Below are 22,266 nucleotides of genomic sequence, written 5' to 3'. Positions count from 1 at the left end.
TCATGGGCAATGAAGTTAGAGAGCTAATGAGGGTCAATTCTGTAGGACCTCGTAGGCCACTGTAAGAACTTTGCCTTTTACTCTGAATGAAACAGGAAGTTGCTAAGGATTTTGAGCCGAAGAGTGACATGATCAGGTTTCCATTTTTAAAAGTTCACTTGAAACTATTGTGGTGACAATGGACTAAAGGAGGCAGTGGCAAGGGATAAAGCAGAGGGTCCAGTCCAGAGGCTGTTGCAATAATCCAGGTAGGAAGTAACAGCAGGCTGGACTCAGGTGGAAACACTGGAGTTGATGAGAAGTGGTTAGATTCTGGACAGACAGTGAAAGCAGGGTCAACAGGAGTCACTTACAGATTAGATATGGATTATGAGTAACATAGAGGAGACAAGGAAAACTCTAAAATTTTTGGCCTGAGTAACCAGAAGGAGCAAGCAATTTATTGAGATCGAGAAAACTGCAGGAGGAGGAGGTGTGGTGGGAATTCAAGACTCTATTTGGGCCCTATTGAGTCTGAAATGCACGTTATATACCCAAATGGAGATGCGGAGTAGGCAGTTACATAAGGCATGTATACTTTATTCTAATTAAAGCTGTATCCTTTAATTATTGCTTACTGAATTAAGCAGTAATGAATGAGTTATGTAAATGATGAGGTATATGAACAAATCAATTAAATGAATGAATACTGGAAACACAAAAAGATTTCATTAAAAGAACTAAGGAGGAAATAAGGAGTAAGCAGATAACTTACTATCTGATATGGTTAGGGCTTAAATGAGAAATCTAAGATAACTATGAGAAAAAAATTATAGAGGTCACTATAAAGAAACCCACTTAATGGACTTTAAAATCAACATATCAATATTTTCAATTACAACAGTTAAGTATCACTATGGAATCTAAGAGATACTGCACACTACAAACTCCCTTAAAAGAATTCAAGTCCTCATTGTGCAGTACAAGCATGTAATGAAATAACACACTGTACTCCACAAATATGTATATAAGTAATAGTTAAAATTTTCAAAAAAAAGAATTCAAGTCCAATCATTTTCATATATCTTACACATACATGTTAAAATTACAAAAGAATACTTAGCAAATGAGGATGTTAGCTCTCTAAAAAACCACATGGGTCGTATTCATTCATGTGTATATATTAAATATTCCTAAGAAACAACACAATGTTTATCTTTGATTTTCTGAAAGTCCATTTCCATATTCTAGAAGTCATGCTATCTTTACTGCTTTTACTATTTCAACCTTGTCACTACTTTTAGGCATATGTTGTCATATACTTCATTTTAGTAATCTTTTAAGATATGTACTTATTGATTTTAATTTACCATGTCTCCCATCTTAGGAGCCTGATCCTGAGTCACAGAAAGTAAGGTATAGCTCACATCCTACTAAATAATGTAGGTTCCTCAAAGTGTCTTTAGTAATTAAAGTTTATATTGTGAAATCTAGGAATAAAAAACTCCAAAGCATTATACAAATGTCTTCATTCCTATATGTGTTCCTTGGGCTGCTACTTAAGTCAGCAAATGACAGGAAGGAGACTTTTCTTGAGTATTTTATTTTAATTATAATGCTTTAAAATATTTTAATAGTGCCAAAGAATAAGAAAGAAAGAAAGCAATTTTTGCAATTTTATATTATTTCAATTATAGTTATTTCAGGTTCTTTTTTATTACCTGAAGTAGGCAAATAACTGTTTCAGGTCAGTATTTAGTTAGTCATGATTAGAGAGTACATGATGTGATTAATACCTGATAAACAGTCCAAAATAAAAACTACTTATAGAACATGAATTTTAATAAATTTGATGCTGTTTTATCTTAGCCAAAAAAGAAAAAAATCCACTTAAATGAAGATTCAAGTATAATCTTTTCTTTCTGCCTTCCCTTCCCATGAACACTAAATTAGCCAGTTTCCCACAAAATAAAATCTATAGAATCAGGACAGCAAAAGACTAAGTCTTCTGAGTCAGTGTGCAACCAGATGTAATGTAGGAAACAGCATACATGTTAAGTGACTGAAAGATAATAGTTCCCATTCTCCAAACTTAGAGGTTTACAAGTTGCAGGGTCTCTCAGCCTCAGCACTATTGACACTTCTTCAATGCAGGGGCTGTCCCGTGCACAGTGGCATGTTCAGCAGCATCCCGAGCCTCTACCCACTAGATGCCAGTAGAATCTCACCCCAAGTTGTGACAACCAAAAATATCTCCAGACATTGCCAAATGTCCTCTGGGGGACAAAACTGCCCCTGGTTGAGAACCTCTGCTCTATATGTACAGGAGATATATGAATTTATACAGATATCTCAAGATAGGTTGCCTTTACACAAAATTCAACCTTATCTTTAAAGCTCATTTTCAGCTGTTACCAAAGCCCTTAAAACAGTAGGAAGCAACTGCTGCAAACAGAAAAGGGGAGTGTGGTCACTCCACAGTTAAATGTAACCCACCTGAGAAGCAGCAGGTTTTTAAAATTTATACCCATAGAGTTCCCCAAAATTAAACTACAGGTTTAAATATGTCAAATGAGCTCACATGTATCCTTCAAAAAATAATGAAGAAATACTGCAACCATCCACACAGTCCAGAAATTTGATCTTTTAAAAGGATGCTTAACATTGCTTTCTTTCCTCCCAAAGTGACAGCTTCTAATTATCTTTTGAAATGTCATTTGGTGACTCAAAAGAAAACAACTGTAATTTAAACAGTAAGCGTGAGAGGGAATGAGTCTGTATGTGGCCTCTGTCTGGAAGTTACTAAGCTGTCTTTCCACATTAATGCAATAATCTCTCTCCATGGGTGAAACCCTCAGGTCTCTAGATATTTACCTGCTGACAGCTCTGACATTTACATCTCATCCCATCCTGCCCATGAGACAGGGCCAACGAGATCATCATATGCACAGAAGTGACCGATAGTTCCTCCTAAGCTGAACAGGTTCAGATTCCTCTCAGCTTTTTCCAAAACTTTCTTCCTCAGTCTTTTCCATGCTGGCGAACAGCAGCATTATCACCCAGGAAAAAGCCTAACAGTCATTCTTGACCACTGGATTAATTTGCTATTGCTGCCCTATTAGCTGTCCACAAATGTATGGCTGAAAATAACACAAATTACTATCTTATACTTTTGGAGGTCAAAAGTCCAAAATAAAAGTCTAGAAGCTAAAGTGTTGGCAGGGCTGGTTTCATCTGGAGGCTCTTGGGAAAATCCTGTTTCCTTATCTTTTCCAGCTTCTAAAGGCTACCCATATCCCTTGGCTCGTGGACCCCTTGTGGGTGACACCTCTGCTTCCACCATCACATCTCTTTCTCTGACTCTGACTCCCACAAGAGCCCTTGTGATTACATTGGGCTCATCCAGATCATCCAAGGTAAGCCCCCCATCTCAAGATGCTTAACTTAATCACGTCTACAAGGGCTCTTTTGCCATGTGAGGTAACATGGTCACAGCTGCTGGAGATCAGGATGTGGACATCTTTGGGCAACCATTCTGTCTACCACAACTCTTCTCTTTTTCTAGCCCACACACCCTACCCAATCATCAGCCATCTGGAGCCCCTACTTCCACAATATATCCCCAATCTACCTGCTGCCTGCAATTCCTCTGCCTGCACCCTAGTGTGGTCTACACTGTCTCTGCCCTGCACAGCAGCGGGCACCTCCTAACTGGCCTCCCTGCTGCCACTCTTGCCCCTCCACAGCCCGTCTTCCATACAGTTGCCAGAGGCTCTTTTGAAAACATAAAGCAGATAACGTTATTTCCTTATTTAAAACCCATCAGTGGATTCTCAGTGTAAACAGAAACATATCCAAATAGGTTCTTCATCCTCTGGCCCCTTCTTACCTTTAAAAAAAATACCAAAACAGGAAATATGCAATTTTTTCCTCCACAAAATGCCTCTCCATCCTTCACCATCAACCTCCTGAGGCCTTCGACGCTGAGCAGAAGCTCCTGGCAAATCATCAAAGGGGGTGCTTATGTTCTAGCTGTTCTTCCTGGGTCTCCAAGTTTCCTTCTCTCTCCACAGCAACTTACCACGTAATTCTAACCTTGTCTTTCCCCTACAAGCCTATTTTAACTGTAAAGTGCCTGCTAAAACCACAGAAAGTCAAAGTAGGTAAGAAATAAAAATCGCAAGGTAGGGGAAGGAATGAAGGAACACACCATAGCGTTACATAGTCTTCACTTTCCATAGCAGGCAGACAAAAGACAGTATCTTAGGTTGATGGATCTAAAAATAGGACAGAGATAAATTATTTAATGTTATAAGAACTAAAAACAGGATTTTAACAACCTTTGGGGAGTGCTAGCAGAGACTTTTACTTTTCATTTCATACCTTTATGAACTCTGAATTCCTAGACCATATAAGTAAATATATCAGAGTAACCACTAATTTTACACAACATATTTACACTAATTTTACATGTGTATATGTGCATGTTTATGCAAACTGGTCATCAGTTTTTCAACTGTTGTAACATTCCTTTGCACTGATTTCCCAACAGTGACCTTTGGAATTGCTCACCAGAAACTGTCCTGCCCAGGACTTCTTGAAGACCAATCAGGGAGGGGCAGTATGATGCCACCAGCAGCCTCTCTGCTGAAAACTGTTTCTCAGCCCCTCTCTGCTTCTATTTTTCAAAAACTCTTTTCTCCCTGAATCACCTCACACCAACCACTCCTGGAGCCAGCTATTCTTTTCATTTTCAAATAAGTGTGCACACTTTACAATACCTACTCTTCATCCAACATGCCTGAACCTCAGGGGGCAACTACTCCACAAATGCTGCCATCCCTTGGAATACTGACGATCCCTAACTCAATAACCCAGACCCATATTTCAGCTCCTATGATGAACACCCAATCACTTCTTCTTACAGGATATTTCACAGAAGTTTAGGTCCATAACGGGTTCTAGTAGACAAACACATCAAAATCACCTGAGACTTATAAAAATGCAAACCACTGCACCCCATACAGGCCTACCAACTTAAAATTCTTACAACAACCTCCCCAGGTAGTCCCAATGCACACTCAAGTTTAAGATCCCCAAATCTAATTCAGCCTCCTTATCTTTAAAATGAGGAAATTTAAATCCAGAGAGGTAAGTGACTCACCCAAAATTGGCTACCAATTACACCACCAATTATTCTACTCCTAGTCTGGTCTCCCTTTTAAAGGAACTTGTGAGATAAAACACAGAAAACTAAAAGAAGGAAACTACCTTAACGTAGTAAAGCCATATATAAAAAAACCATAGCTAAAATCAGACTCAATGATGAAAGACTGAGAGCTTTTCCTCTAAGATCAGAAAGAAGACAAGGATATCTGTTTTTGCCACTTCTATTCAACATAGTAGTAGACATCCTAGCCAGAGCAATTAGGCAAGAAAAAGAAATAAATGGCATCTAAATTGGAAAAGAAGACATAAAATTATCATTGTTCATTATTATGAACATGATTTCATACATCATGATTTCATACATAGAAAACCCTCAAGATTCCACAAAAAAACTGTTATAATAAATGAATTCAGCAAAGTTGCAAGATATATAATCAACATTCAAAAATCAATTTCATTTCCATATACTAACAATGAACAATTTGAAAAGAAAATTAAGAAAACAATTTCACTTACAATAGCATCAAAAAGAAATAAAATATTAGAAATAAACTCAGCCAAAGAAGCAAAAGACTTGTATACCGAAAATTATAAAATGTTGCTGAAAAAAAATAAAAGACAAATAAATGGAAAGACATCACGTGTTCATGGATTAAAAGACTTAATATTGTTAAAATGCCAATACCACCCAAAGCAATCTACAGACTCAGTGCAATCCCTATCAAAATACTGGCAACACTTTTTAGCAAAAATAGAAAAATCCATCCCAGAATTCATGCGGAATCCCAAGGGACCCCAAATAACCAAACCATCTTAAAAAAGAAGAACACTCCCTGATTTCAAAACTTACTACATAGCTATGGTAATTAAAATAGTGTGGTAATGACATAAAGACAGACATTTAGACCAATGGAATAGAAAGTCCAGGAAAAAAACCCTCGCATATATGATCAAATGATCTTCCAGAAGGGTACCAAGATAATTCAAAGAAGAAAGAACAATCTTTTCAACAAATGGTGCTGGGTAAACTGGATATCCACATGAGAAAAACTAAAATTGGACCCTTAATTTACACTGTATACAAAAATTAACTCAAAATGGATCAAAAGCCCAAATATAAGAGCTAAAATGATAAAACTCTTAGAAGAAAACATAGGGAAAAACTTCATAACACAGGATTTGGCAATGATTTCTTGAATATGACACCAAAAACACAGGCAACAAAAGAAAAAATAGATAATTTGGACTTCATCAAAATTAAAAACTTGTGCATCAAAGGACACCATAAATAGAATGAAAAGTCCCCCCACAGAACAGGAGAAAATATTTGCAAATCATATACCTGATAAGGAATTGACACCCAGAATATATAAAGATCTCCTACAACTCAAAAGCAACAACAAAAAAAACAGTTTAGGAAATGAGCAAAGGACTGAACAGACATTTCTCCCAAAAAAAAAAAAAAAAAAAAAAAAAAAAAATGACCAATGAGCACATGAAAAGATGTTCATCATCACTGATTAGATAAATGCAAATCAAAACCACAATGAGATACTAATTCAGACTCATTAGGATAGTTAGTTAAAAAAAAAAAAGTGTTGACAGGAACATGGAAAAATTGGAACCATTGTGCATTACTAGTGGAAATGTAAAATGGTGCAGCTGTTGCAGGAAATGTTACAGTGAGTCTGTGATTCCTCAAAAAATTTAAAATAGAATTATTATATGATCCAGCAATTCCACTCCTGGGTATACCCAAAAGAACTGGAAGCAGGAACTTGAACCTATACTTGTACACCTACGTTTACAGCAATATTATTCACAATAGCCAAAAGACGGATGCAACCCAAGTGCCCATCAGTGGATAAATGGATAAACAAAAGATGGTATAGACATATAATGACGATGGAATAATATTATTAATAATTAATAATATAATAATGGAATATTATTCAGCTTTAAAAAGGAAGGAAATTCTGACACAAGCTATAACATAGATGAACCATGGAGACATTATACTAAATGAAATAAGCCAGTCACAAAAGGACAGATACTGTATGATTCCACTTACCATTTACACTTTTTTTTTTTTTAACCTAGAATAGTCAATTCTCAGAAACCGAAAGTAGAACGGAAGTTGCAAGAGGATGGAGAGAAGGGAATCAGGGAGTTAGTGCTTCATGGGTAGAGAGTTGCAGCTGGGGAAAATAAAACAGTTCTGGAGATGGATGACGTAAAGGTAGCACAACAATGTGAATGTACTCAATGCCACAGAAATGTACACTTAAATGATCAAAATGATAAATTTTGTTATGTATATTTTAGCACAATAAAACAAATTTTTTAATCACAGAAAAGCTACGCTAGTCATCCTTCTTTCTCTCACACATTATTCTCACTTGTTTGATTCATCTAATCAAATCTTGGCTTCTAGCACAACATCTCCAAATATTCCTTCTGGGCAATTTTCTTTTAAGAACCTCAGCTATATCCACCTTTCTGTGATCATTCTCTCATCATGAAGCCCAAAGGTCGCAGTACAATCTGCTTCCTTTAGCTCTGACATAAGGGCTCCCCTGCAAAAATGCTGTGAAAACTCCCGTCACCACTATAAAGTGTCTTTTCTCTGGCTTCAAGAAATTCCTCCAACTACCAAGAAGTAAGAAAGCACTGCTTTTCATGGACAAAAACCTGTGATACTCACTCCCGCTATGACAATAATCCTTCCCTTGTTTAGTTCACTGTTCGCTGAACTCAGAAGCATCATCTCCTTTGGTAAATAAGAATGTATGATCGTTTGACAAGCCACTGACACACCAAAAAGCATTTTCAAACAGCAATAGGTAATCTTGAACATGTCACAACATCAATGAATATATTTCAATGTTTCTGTTTGTTTGCTTTTTACTGTTACAATAAAAAATGGCTAATCCATTTTAATTGCATGGTCTGTAATTTGAAAGTAGGAAAATCAAACTTTTAACTTAAAATGTGAATGGGACAAAGTAGGCAAAAGTAGGTAATCCTGTTTATTATAATATTTTTAAACCATCAATGAAAGTAATGTTTAAATTCTATTAGTCTTTCTAAGATATGCATTTAAACATACAATCATAAAAAGCACTTTATGTTTCTCCTGCTATCCAACTGTAACAACTAGCAGTAGCTTAATTTTCTTCAATGACCACATTATAATTAAAGGGGGAAATAAGTCACTCCAAGTAGAAGGGAAACCTCTGGAGGTTGTTAAACAGAGCAGTGACATGAGCCAAAGCAGAATTTAAGAGGATCACTCTGCCAGATATGTGTAAAACAGACCAGAGCCACAGTGATGGGAGCAGGACAAAATTAGGGACAAGGGGTCAGAACGCACGTGAGGCAACGGTGGACTAGACCAGGCTGGCAGCAATGGAAACAGTGAGAAGTCACAGGTCCTGGGTAGTTTTTGAAGGGAGAACAAGATCTGATTGCTTGAAGTGATGCTTGAGAGAAAGAGACGGGAAAAGGCACTTGGCCAGAGCAACCGGAAGAAGATGTTCTATTTACCCAGATGGGAAGAATGCGCAAGAGGCAGGTTGGGGTAGGAGATGTCAGAATTAAGAGTTCCATTTTGGACATGTGAAGCTTGAGTTCCCTATTAGACATCCAAGTGGAGATACATGATCAATAGTTAGATATGTAAGTCTGGGTGTTAAGGGAGAGATTATGCTCTCTGTGAAAGACCTAAGATTCTCAAATGTTATATCACAAACAAGTGTTTCATATAAATAAGTCAAATAAGTTCATAAACTTTTAACACATTAGGATATGCAAACATCTCAGGAAAAATCCAAGAACCCTGGAAGACTAAAATGGAAAGACAAATTTAAGTTCTGATAAGCAAACAGGATAATTTATAAATAAATTATTTGGGTAATAATCCAAATAATAATTTGGGTAAAAATGCATCAGTAGGTCTTAAAAAGATTTATGCCCCAAATAAAAGAATAAATAAATAAGTGATATGCACACACAGACACACACACACACACACAGAGTTAACAAGAAAAGGAAAGAATGATAATTAACCATTTCCAAAAACTGCTTTACACACCATTGGAAAGCCAAAAAGAAGAAGACATCATCCCGATATCCCACTGGTTCTGAAGGGAACAAGTGACGGTGTTTCCATAGCCCAACGGGGATAAATGCTTCTAACTACAGTCTGAACATTCTGCAGAGATGAAAGGCCATTACCTACACAGGACAGCCCACAGTAATTAACAAAGTAACTAGTGAGAGTTCACTGCTTTTTGCCATGATATATAAGAGGAGGGAAATCAGTGTACGAACTCTTCTTGGTGAAGACAGTCAAGATGCAAAGCCCAAGATTTCATCTCCTGGTCACAGTATGTTCAATTATATCCCAGTGTCCAAATAAAAATAGAATTATATATCTGATATTTTCACCCTGTTAAATTTTTTTCTGGTTGGAGGTCTATTTACTATTCTATTTGTCATGGTTTTCTAATTGTTACATTTCATCCCAAAGCCAGAAAACTATCAATGGCAGATTAAAGTTATTTCTTGGGTTTGGTTTTGTTTGGGGATTTGGGGGATAGGGAGGAGAGGTGGGTGGATGTCTAACTGGGACATTTCTTGGAAGAAATTATCATACTACTGTGTGCTATTTATAGTACAAATACTTGGGGCCACACCACATCCACCTCGGCAATTAGCTCTAAGAAGAAAACAGTTCACCCTGAAGCTCACTAAAATGCCTGCTTTCCAAGCCTACCCTGGAGTGCCCTGATTATTGGCAAAAGTTTAGGGACAACTCTTCTGCTTCCCCAGAGTAAAAGCACCATGTTTATATACTACTGCCCCAACGCTGTTCAGGGGACTGCGACCACTAAGACATCACGCTCATTTCACGTCATCACTCCTTAAATAGTCCACTTCCACCTGAGGCGTGTCAATCGAGCTTATCTGCAGCCATAAAACCAGGAAGACCCTGAGAATCACCCCTCCCCACAACCGTACTCACAATTACCCCTCAACCCACCTTCTTTTTTTATAAGAGAAATCCTTTATTCATAAAAGAGCAGTTCACAACTTGAATTCCCTAGGCCTCTGATCAGTAATTGCTAGGTACCATCATCTACAGAGTACTTCACATGGGGGATCCCATTTAGGCCAGGCACGGCCTCTGGGATGGGCACTATTATTATGCCCACGTTACTGATAAGGAAGCTGGAGCTTAGACAGGCTAAGTAATTGCCCAAGTCCAAACAGCTGGTAACAGCAGAGCTGCCAGACCTCCTGACCTCTGACCCCCAACTATTCTTCCACTGTGTGTCAACGAAGGGAGTAAGAGAAGTCAAAGAGGAATTTCTGACATTCTAGCATCTTTTTTTTGGTAGCTGGCCAGTACGGGGATCCGAACCCATGACCTTCGTGTTACAACATTGCTCTAACCAGCTGAGCTAACCAGCCAGCCCCATTTCTGACATTCTAAACAACCTAGCAAAAATCATATTTATTCCACAAATAAATGACTATACTGGATCATTAAAATGCTAATTTCCTTGCTTCACAATAAAATATGTCAGTGTATAAACACTGGTTACACTGCATTTCACATGCTGACAAAAAGTTTAAATTGGGTGTTATGTCATTTCATTAATTAGTAAGAAACAAAAGGTAAATTAACCAGTTCTCATTAAACTCAGTTTGTTTCAAAGACCTAGTTCTTCAAGTTGCATACTCCTATATTAGAAAATATTTTTTCAAAAAAAGAAAAGCTGTTTCTGGAATGGCTCAAATGTCTAACATATAGTTTGGAAACACCAAATATGACCACCCTTGTTCAGTATTCAAGAAAGAAGGAGAATCTAATATAGGAAAAAGAAAATTTTTAAAGATTAATAAGGAAAGGTAAGCAGATAAGCACAATATTTTTAAAATGCCAGAAGCTTAAACAAGATTATTTACCTGGAGTACTCATTTAGGAAACAAAAAAAAAAAAAAAAAAAAGAGGCAAGAAAACCAGCTGGTTGCAGAGTAAGGCCAGGGGGAGGTATGTATGGGTGTGTACACATGTGCATAGTTCAGGCATAATCAGTGCATAGGCCCTTCTCATCGAGAGGGAAGGTGTCTAAATCCACAGACATGATAAAAGAACAAGAGACTGGAAGTCTACAGACCAAGGTTCTGGTCATTCTGGTCATGTCAATAATTCCCCAAGATCTGGAGTAACTGACCTGACCTCATTGGTTTAGTACCCTCTTCCAAAACACAGAAATCATTATTATCTTGGCAATTATGCTGTGAGGACCATGTAAGATTATAGATATGAAAGTGCCTCAATAAAACTGTTTAGGTTCGATACAAAGACTCTATATTTGTCATTATCAATGCATTGGAGAGCTGAGTTGCAAGTTGATTTAATGTAGTCTACTTAGCGGAAAAAGTAAAGAGCAAAGATACACAAGGGGTGTAGGGGGCTCCCCTAAGCACTGACTGATTTACATCGTTAATGGAGCCGATCTGCAATACAACTATTATAATATATGGTATTAGCAGTCCTATTTACAATTAAAAGACAGAACTAAGCACTCCATTAGGTGATTCAGACTATAGCCTGATATAGCAAATTCTTAAATGTCCATCCTAAGGGAAAGGAAGCTCTTGAACAGATACTGGAATTCAGCAGATACTCAAAAACTAATTTCTCCATGGCTCTGAAATGGTTATGATATGCTTCTAGCTGTGCTTAGATTTGACTACTTCTAAAATTATTCTTTAGCCCCACTGAGGACAGCGGAGGTGGTCCAGAAGTATGCAATTACCTTGTCCCCACTACCCACCTAGGACTAAAATGTGGCAGTACAACTTCCTCAGGTGGACACTGCCATGCAGATAAGCAAGAGGCGAGTGTCTCTCAACTACATAATTACAGCAAAAGCAATACAGTCACTGGTCACAAGGTCCTATTTACACTTCTGTTCATTGATTCATTTGAACTTACTCTGTAACTGGTGTCATCAATAAAGAAGACTTGTTTGAATTTCCGTCCCTTTCATTTTTAAATAAAAGTTTAAGAAAAACTTTTAGTGTTAAGGTAGATCTTGTTAAAAAATAAATGTTTTTCACAATGGAATTGAAAGGGGAACTCAAATTCATTAATCTGTAATGTTCCAGATGAGGAAATCAGCCTCTGTCCACTCTTTAGCCAGAGAAGATACCTATGTAGCAAAACTTTATCTGAAGCATTGAACTAATGCATGGGTTTGGCTCTGTCCCAGATCGGGTGCCCAGTAATGGAGAATTTTATCCAAATTTGCTGTGAATGAACGTGATTGTCTTCTAACTTCTCATTACTCTGAGTAAAATATGATAACTGTATCTACTCTTTTTATAATAGAATTCATTGCATTAAATTTTATTTAAATTATACTGAATTTATGTAAGTTCTAAATACAAAGACTCCCTTGTAAAATTGTAAAATGCAGACACTCAGTGGATTCTGAATGAATTATATGAATAATGAGTGTTTGTTTCACAAGGTTAAAGGGTACCCATATCAATTCCGAACTGAATACTTTGTATGAATAAAACCTATGATTATGTACATTCTTGAAAGGAATAAAATAATTTCATTCAGAAAACTCATATTCTAGGAGCAACTAATTACTCAGATCTTAAAGATGGAGATAACAGGATCTTCTGAAGCAGGAATTTAACAGAAGTTGGACTTAAAACCAAAGCCTGAAAACACATTACAGATTAGGTTCTTGCTACTCATCACAAGGGTTTTCCACAAGCCCCGGAGTTTGGTTAGACAAGAATGGAACCATCCAGACAAAACTCCTCCTGCTGTGGACTGCTTTTGGGTAAACAGGCCTGGAAAAATTCTGAAAGGAAGGGAACAGCAAATGTGTAGCGTCAGAAGGAAAGTGCCAGCTCTTCTGGAGAGAATTTTACATCTTCTCTTTTACCCCACAGGGAAAATTTATCTAGCTGAAATTATGCTTGTTGAATGTGGCTACGGGGAGTCACGTGATGGAATAAGTGTTCCACGAAGATTAATCTGTCAGCAGTGGGACTGACGGATTGACAGAAAGAGAGACAAGAGGCAATGACGAGAATACAATGCAGAGGGAGAAGGAGGGATGGTTCAAGGGAGAAACTTCAAGACTTAACAAGCCACTATTTATAGGCAGAAGATGAAGGAGAGTGGAGTCAAAGACGACTCCCAAGGTTCACTCTTAGACGGCTGAGAAAGCAGCAGCACCGCTGAGAAAAACGGAGAAGGCAGGAAGGACAGCTTTCCTTCTGCCTGAATGACCTTCACTGGGTGGTGCCACCAACCCCAGATGATGCCACCAACCCAGCACAATGCCACCAGGCAAATGCTCCTGAGTTATTTTTTGACTGGCTGTAAAGAGAAGGACAGTGGCCCACTTTGTGAACAAAACCTGAGACTAAGTGAAGACAGAACGACAATAGTAATTACAGAGTTAGCAGGAATAAGTCAACCCACGAGCAGAAAAGGCAGAAAGCATTATTTAGGGACACGCACTGAAGCAAGACTGCTGCAAAGCACAGGGGCAGTCAAATCAATCCAAGGTGAAATGATCAGAAATGGTCTAGACTTTACAGAAGAAAAGAATCAAAGACTGGGGTCCAAACTCAAATGCCCATAGGGGCCAGGCAAGCAGCAGAAATCTAAAAGGGTGGGTATCAGGCAACAAGGAATGGGGGGCTGCAGTAAACAGCTCCTGCCCACCCTGTCTAAGAGGAGCTCCCCTCAGCAGTAAGCAGCTTCCTCCCACCCAAGACTGCAAGACCAATCTTCTGATTCTTTAAGAGAAATCATCGCACCCACCACTCTACCATATTGCACTATTTTACCTTTTTCAAGCACTTGTCAATACTTTAAGTCTTTGTGGTGATGTTGTTGCTGTTGTTGACATGTTTATGGTCTGTCTCTTTTTACTAGAAGGTAAGCTCCCTGAGGAGCCACACAACTGGTGCACAATCGATACGTGCTCACCTCTTGACTTCTCAGGACTCACTCACCATTTGGTTCGGAATAAAACCAAACCCCTCATATCTTCAGTCTTCACAGTCTTCCACCTTCACCTCCTGCCACTCCCCCGCACACCCTACCTCTCTCCGGCACTAGCTCTGCAAAGAAAAGACCTAGGTTCAAATCCTCACTCTGTCTGACACTTGCTAGCTGTTTGTCCTTTTTGAAGGCACTAATTATAAATCTCAACTGCTGCATCTGGAAACATCTACATCACTGGGTTTCTAGAGGAATTAAGTGGGATTTTGGTAACTGACTACAAATGTAACACTAATGCTTGATTCTCTGAAATTTCCCTCACTTGGGTTTCCCCTTCTTGCACTACCCAGCAGGCCAGGCCTTGCACCTGGAGCCTCTGCCTGCTCTGTTCCTCTGTGGATTATCTTCTCTCCACCTCCTGCACAAACTTCTCCCTGAATGGCTCTTTAGGGCCAGTTCTATTCTTTTTTCTTCTGTGGGGTATTCTTTGACTTCCCTGGGCAAAGGTTATTCTCTCCTCTGGGCACCCACAGCCTTCTGTTCTTACAACTAGTAACTGCACTGTCATGGACCACACACCATCAACTGCCTTGATTCAGACACCCCACCAGTGAGCAAGGGTAGGGACTAGGTTACCCTGTATCGTTTTCTCCAGAGTCTAACACAGTTCAAAACAGGTATTTAATAAATGTTGGCTCAATCTAACAAAATTGAACACCTAAGAGATGTAAATCTGATTAACTGAAAACTATGAGTGGAAAGACACTCTTGCAATTAACCATTGAGCAACTAACCCATGATAATGACAAAAACTACCACATGGTCAGCTCTTGATTAGCACATTAATGATGGGCAATGGGGACAGGGATAATCTAAGAATTGTTAATATAGATATTTTTGCTATTTTAGGTAATATAAGCATATAGTAAGTGTGGCTTATGCAGTGCTATAAACTCAAGACCAAAATTGTCTTTCCTACTGATCTGACACAGTGCCAAAAATACTTAATAGTATCCTGAGGCTCTTTTTGAATTCCAATATGATTATAACATGAAATTTCATGGGAACCACTGCACTCTTGCTAACATATGAGTGTTCAATCATCAATTCATTCAACAGATATTTATTGAAGGCCTGCCCTATGCCAGGCATTACAAGTAAAAGCGTACATTCTATATACTACAATTTTGTAATGACTGCTTAGAAAGACCTGGAAAATGTGGGAAGGCTGCTGAGGCCAATACAAAGGTTTGTATTATCATATTACCTAATATCTGCCACTCTACCACATCTGAGAAAGGGCTCTGTGGCAATTCAGACTTATCAATCAAAATCATACAGCTGAGTAGGAAGAAGCAGGGACATTTCCACAGCATTTACCATATGATCTTACAAACAGCTCCTCACCTAAAATCTGTGCTTGTTAAAGAAACTCCCAGAAGGAATTTTTTTTTCCATGTTCCACAGTATGAGACTTTCTCTTGATTTTTTAAAATTAATTTCTAATAATAAGGGTCATAAAAATATATGTTCCAGAATTCTAAAAAAGTGTGAGAACATCTCATGGGAGAGACACTTGGGACCCCTTGTTCTACACTCCTCTTTCTGTTGTCCCATGCCAAGAACAGCTGGCTTCTGGAAAGTCATGAAACGTGTAACAAATCTTGTCCTAAAGCAGAGTAGGAAGTAAAAATAATCATCATGATCTAAATTCACTTACACTTCTCCTCTCTCTCTCCAACCTGGGGTGGTAGAGAGTACAGAAGGCAACAAAAGACTGAGCCGCTCACAGCCGTCTAAAGCCACCATCCCCCAGACCCTGTGCTATGCATAGTGAACCTCTTCCCTCCCCTCCTAACCAGAAAATAGAAGAATCCTAAGGGAATGGGATGCAGAACAAGTAATTTTTGAATAAATGAAAATTTCAGGAAAATGTTCCTTAACTTTCCTAGGAAGAGACTTCATAGCATTATCTCAGAATGACTGAATGAATCAATCAATCTAAAGTGTTTCTCCTGCTTTTTAAATGTGTGGTCCATTTTATTAATATACTCCATTAATGGCTAATAAAATGCCCATGTTTAGTAATCATATAATTCCATTTATGCTCATAAAATTCTCTAAAAGTGAAGATGTCTTGATAACAAAGTAAAAGATATAAGAAAAAAGCAGTATTTTTTCCTTTCTATATTCTCACACAACACTCAACACCACACTTCTGACACCAGAGGTATGGGGAGTTTTCCCCACACACCAAGAAATTCTGCAGATTCTCTATTGGATACCAGGTGAGTGTCCTTGAACCCTATTTAACTGACACTAACGTTCTGGAGATCACATCAGATCCCACAGGTTGACTGCTCAGTCCCACAAGCTTTCAGATACCAATCTCAAGCCCCAGATGTGACCTGTGCTTCTGACAGACCAGCTATGAACCAAGATTCCTACAACCTCTTCCCCAGATTCAATTAATTTGCTAGAGCAGCTCACAGAACTCAGGGAAACACTTTAATTACATTAACTTATTTATTATAAACGATCTTACAAAGGATACAGATGAACAGCATGGGAGGAGATGGAAGAGATATGCACAGTGCAAGACATGCAAGACGGGGTGCAGTTTCTATGCCCTCTCCAGGCACACCACCCTTCAGGAACCTCCACATGTCAGGCATCCAAAAGCTTATAGACCCAGCCTTTCGGGTTTATATGGAGGCTACATTACATAGGCATGATTAATTAAATCATTGGCCATTGGTGATCAATTCAACCTTCAGCCCCTCTCCTGGGAGGTGGAGCTGAAAGTCCCAACCCTCTAATCATGCCACTGCAACCTGAAACTATCTGGGGGCCCCAAAGATTCATTAGCACAGAAAAGATACTCTTGTCACTTCAGAGAATCCAAGGGTTTTAGGAGGTGTGTGCCAGGAAAAAGGATGAAAACCAAACATATATTTTACAATATCACACAAAGCAAAATTACATTTTTCCATTTCAGACCCTAATATTACTAAATGGTGATAAACAGACTTCTTAGCTAGTAAGAAAAAATGAATAATATATAATAGATCACCAGAAAATAAAACTGTCTATAAGAAATCTGAATTCGGGTAAGCACCAAAAATCAAGGAACATAACTGTTTAGATCTAAGGTGTCTAAACTCCCTATCTGCTCTGGACTCTTGGTTTATGCCTATTATCCTGGCATAATTACTAAGTGTGCCCACTTCTACTCTCAAAAATGGCACAGTTTGGAGAAGTGGCTATACATCACCCTATCTGGGGATATAAAGATTGCTAAATATTCTTTGACAAGGAAATGTTAAGGTTTTCAGAAACATGGGTACATACAGAGATGCTTTGCGCAATCTGCTTTTCAACTCACCAATTTTGAAAGAATTAAAAACATTTTAACATTCACAGCTGTAAAGTAATAAGGACTGGTCGACACTAAATATTTATGAAATTTCTTCAAACATAAATGTGGAGCTTGGTCTTGCAACCTATACTGGGAACTTTTCTCTCCACCTCTATCCCCAATCTAGGGATCCCTGAGAACGGAACAGTGATTCAGCATTTCCAAGGCATTCATTAAAATGTGCTTCAGTGCAATGAAATCAGAGAGGAGAAAAAGGTACATAATAAATAGACAATAATATCAAAACTTCTTTTCATAAAAGCAAAAATGATGAAATTCTATACATTCTTACTGAAACGTGTAAAACAGCTCAAGTGTGTCTCTCATCACTGTTATTAGGAAAGTCATCCTAAGACACAGCAGAAAGCATATGGAATGCTTTTCGTCAACCAGTCCAAGAGATGCTAAAAAAACAGAAGTGAAAGGGAATTGCAGAACACATAAGGAAATTCCAGGGCACCCACCAAACAAGAACAACACTTGTTCATTTTACAAGTACAGCAACACTTTTTAGAATCATGCTTATCTTGTTATTGTGTCTCTTGGCAGACAGACCAAGTCTTTCTCATCATTGTAACCTTTCTCTTATTTTTCAACTTTTAGCATACTGCTTTGCACATAAGAACTGTGCAACAAATGTTCGTTGAATTAAACTAATAAGAAAAATGCTTTCAAATATAATATCTGTGTAAACATTCTTTCCAAAGTATAAAGCAAATTCAACCTCCACGGGGGAGGGGAGGAAGAATCATTCCAACAGCCAGTAGATATTCCATAGGGACAAATCTAAGTGGTGGGAAAAGGTTTAATAAACCTTATTATCATAGAAAGTCAGATATATTATAGGCAAACCATGTCTCACCAAACAAAACAGCCACATAAAAGACAGGTATTAGTTCAAAGCTTCCAACACCTGAGTTATAAAGCACCTCCACTGAAGTTTCTTTCAAGTCTCAGCTGAAAAGAGCTTAAGCTTTCTTTAAAATCATCTTTGAGACAATTGTTTTCCATTCCTCTAGCATTTTGTCACATTCATAAGCTATAAAATGGGCTCAATGCATTTTTATCAAGAGGGCCATGAATTTCCTTCCCTTAAAGATAACATTCACTCCTTCTATCAATAAGACAAACGGGTAGACATGATCTAGTAGTCAGCCCATTAAGTTACATGGAGCTTATGGGGAAAAGGGCTGGCAGAGAACAGAAACCCATTCATCTCAGCCACAGTGGCTAGGAGCCACTGCACAATACCATGAAACAAAGTTAACTTCTCCAGTAACATTCAATATGAAGGAAGCATTTTCTCAAAGACTTGACTTATAAAAAAAATTAAACATTCAGGCTGCCTGAATTTTCTATTAGCTACTTTACAACTATGGGAAAGTCATCTAAAAGCCTTAAATGTCTATCTTCCCATTTGTAAAATGAGGATAAACACTGCTACCACTTACCTATATTTCAGAAAACTAATAAAAACGATGTAAACAGCAGATACTTTTCTTAAATCCTAGATGTTCAGACAGTTCCTGCTCTTCTCAACTGAACAGGTATAGTTCAAAATGAAATATTTAACATACAGACTCTACTTTCTGCTTGTGATAAAGAACAGAGGCACCGATAAACCATTGTGTAAACCTACTTGGGGTCCAAAGTATTATTAACTCCAATGGAGAACACTAAGTAGGAAAAAAGATCCCTTAAACTCTTCGAATATTAAGCACCTTTGTCTTCCATTGAACACCTTCTTAAAAATCAGTTCCATTTTCTGAACCAACCTGAAAGTAAAGCAACTGCTCCTGATTGTCTTAAAAGATTATGCCAACCAAAATTAGTCTTCATATTATGCAAATCATTTGCTTCTATTCACCATAATCTTTTTAAATATCAAATTGTTTACCTACTAAATATATAATGGAAAAAAGTATTTTTTCCTACTAATCAAGTAAAGAAAGAAAAAAGTTTAAATTTAAATACTCAATTTCTAAGTGGAAAAACTACGGGGAAACTGCAGACAAATAGCTTCTCACAGCAATCTTCTGTGTGAACACTGAAAGCAGTTCTTATATCATGGGAGGTAGAATGCTGCACCCTTACATAAAGCCTCACAGAAACAAGCCAGGTCCATAAACACGTTCACTTAACTACTGTTCAGTGCCCAATGCACCTGAAAGAAACATGGACCACGCTTCAGCTGTCAAGCGTATAGGGTGTCAGAAAAATCTAGTCCGGGTTTGGTCAGAAAAGAGAAACAGCAATCCCGTTCCAGTAGATCCCAAGTTAATTCCCTCCAGTTTCTCCCCTCTCAAAATATTAATTGCTTTCCTAATAAAATGCTGCAGTAAAAACTGTGAAATCAGATTCTGGCAGAAAATCAAATCATAGGAAAACTCTTCAAGGCAGCTACTTTTGCATACCCAGCCTCCTGCCTACCTTATTATGCTTTTGCTGGTGTCTCGCCTTTGTGTCAAGAACATGATAAGGGCTTTCCGAATCTTGGTTGATGTAATATATGAGTCTTGAAGGCAGTGTGATTTCTTTCTGCATTGCATTGCTGTAACTGATATTACTGCTGCTTTTCTGTTGCAATGTATTATCTTCATCTGCTAGGACTCCCAAATTTTTTTCTGCAGTTTCATTCCAATGCGGAGCTGGGGAGGGGAGTGGGCAGAAAGAACAAACATACACAAATACACACATATATACCCCATAAGTACATAAGCACTAAAATGCATTTTTCCATTAATTGCAAAAACAAAGTTTTCTATTTAGAGGCAGGTAAGAAGTGGAGACAACAAAGCAAGTTATTCCAACAATGAAATGGCCTGGATAGGTTAATATCCAGTAAGGCTTACACAGTCACGTACTGTTGATTTTGGTTTATATTTCATGTACACATTTTCTAGCCAGTCTCAAATCTATACTTCTAAGTACTGAGAGTAAGGGGCAGAACAGACTTAAGGGAAGAGTCACTAAATGAACATGCTCAGGAGTCCTGACGCTCATCTCCAACCCTTCTCTGAGTCTACAGAAGCTCAACTGTGCTCTGCCTCACAGTATCCCAACTGAGAGCTAAGAACACTCTTAAGACAACTTCAGTGCTGAATTCATGGACATGGAATGTTAATTGATTTTTTTAAAACGAAATGGACAAATCCCCTTTCTTTTGACTTTGTGATGAGCAAAACTCCTTTGCCATGGAGGGATACAGATGCTGGCAGCTTTCCAATTTCTTTTTATTTTCCGGCTAAGGCCAGCTTTGTGTTTTCAGTGATTTCCAGTCATCAATGTATTTATTAAACATTGTATTAATTGTCCACTATAATGGCAAGCATTTTGAGAAATTACAACCAACGGTTGTGCACGATGTATGTCTTTGGCACCTTAATTCCTTGGTCCCCGAAGTATGCCTCCCGCATTAATTCCAACAGCACTGAATAAACCCGGTAGGAAATTTGAGGAAACAACCCATTGCCACTGTTATCACTGCACCCTCCCGCATTCACAGCAAGGCTTCACCGCGAGAGAAGCGACTTGCTCCCTCGCTGCATTTCCCATACACTCCTTTCCCTTCACAAGTTGCATAGAGAACACTGAGGGATCCAGGATCCACTAAACATCTCCCAGTGGAGCCCACAGTAACTGGAATGGGTATCTAGTGAATGCAACATAAATGGACTTCCAAAGAGAACTGGAATGAATGGGGGTTTTGGGAGCGAGCAGGGTGGAGCGGCAGTCAGGGAGCACGGAAAGGCCGAGCCGGGGACGTGCCCGGAGCGCAGGAACCCGCGTGCCCTTCGCCTTCCTCTGCAGGGCGCCGCGGGGAAGGCAACGCGAAGGGCCCGGGGCCATACCCACCGCTGGGTGCAGCAGCCCCCCAGGCGCGGGGTCGGGACGAGGCGGCGAGCGGAGGCAGCAGGAGAAGGACGAGGAGCAGGCGGCAGGGCGGCGCGCGGGCCAGGGCGCGGGCAGGCACCGGGCCGGCGGGGCCACCGCGGGGTCCGCAGGAGGCGCCGGCAAGGCTGCAGCCCGCCAGGGGCGGCCGCCGGGAGCTGCTGCCGGGCGGCTTCATGGCTCATAGCTCCCGGGCGCCGCTCTGTGTGGCCGGCGAGAGCGCCGGGCTAGGCTGCGGGGCGGCTACGGGCGGAGCCGGTCACGCCGGCTCGCCGCGCATAGTGCCCGCTGCGGGCAGGGGGCTGGGGGCTCCGGGGTCGGGGCTGGGCGGCGCCCCCTCGCTGGCTCGCCTCTGAGCCCCTCCCGGGGCGGGCCGCACAGGAGTCCCTGGGTCCTCGCTGCTCCGCCAACTTGGAGCCTCCCGGCGGCTGCTCCCTCCCCGCGGCGGGCGCGGCCGCTCCAGCGACTGCGGGGGCTGCTGCCGGCCCGAGGATGCTGAGGCGGCGGGCGGGAGCGAGCGGCGCGGGGGCGCGCGGCGCGGGTGTGCGCCTCGCCCCCCGAGAGCGCGCCGGAGCGGGGCTTCGGCGCTGGTGCTGATGCTGCTGCCGCTGCTGCTGCCGGACAGGGGACGCACTGCGCATGCCTTATCGTGGGGGAAGGGGGCGGGGGGAGCAGCAGGGTGATGCAGCACCCCAGGCAGTACGACAGGCGACAGTGGCACCTCCAAAGATGGGGGCTGGGGAGGGGGAGCTGGCAG

The 22,266-nt window shown here is 39.9% G+C and overlaps 1 protein-coding gene across 1 annotated transcript in view; it reads right to left on the bottom strand.

The window, feature by feature from the left end:
* ADAM23 (ADAM metallopeptidase domain 23) overlaps window positions 1-21,687 on the bottom strand; it is a 171,965-nt gene extending 150,278 nt beyond the window's left edge. Inside the window, exons 1-2 of the mRNA XM_063111068.1 lie at window positions 21,474-21,687; window positions 20,049-20,266 (exon numbers count right to left, since the gene is read on the bottom strand). Coding sequence (XP_062967138.1) covers window positions 20,049-20,266; window positions 21,474-21,687 — 432 coding nt within the window. The remainder of the gene's footprint in view (window positions 1-20,048; window positions 20,267-21,473) is intronic.
* Window positions 21,688-22,266: the final 579 nt, after the last annotated feature.

The sequence above is a fragment of the Cynocephalus volans genome, chromosome 1 (genome assembly GCF_027409185.1).
Source record: "Cynocephalus volans isolate mCynVol1 chromosome 1, mCynVol1.pri, whole genome shotgun sequence".
NCBI classification, from domain to species: Eukaryota; Metazoa; Chordata; class Mammalia; order Dermoptera; family Cynocephalidae; genus Cynocephalus; species Cynocephalus volans.
Note: the sequence above shows the minus strand (reverse complement) of the source record. Positions and strands in the feature narration are given on the sequence as shown.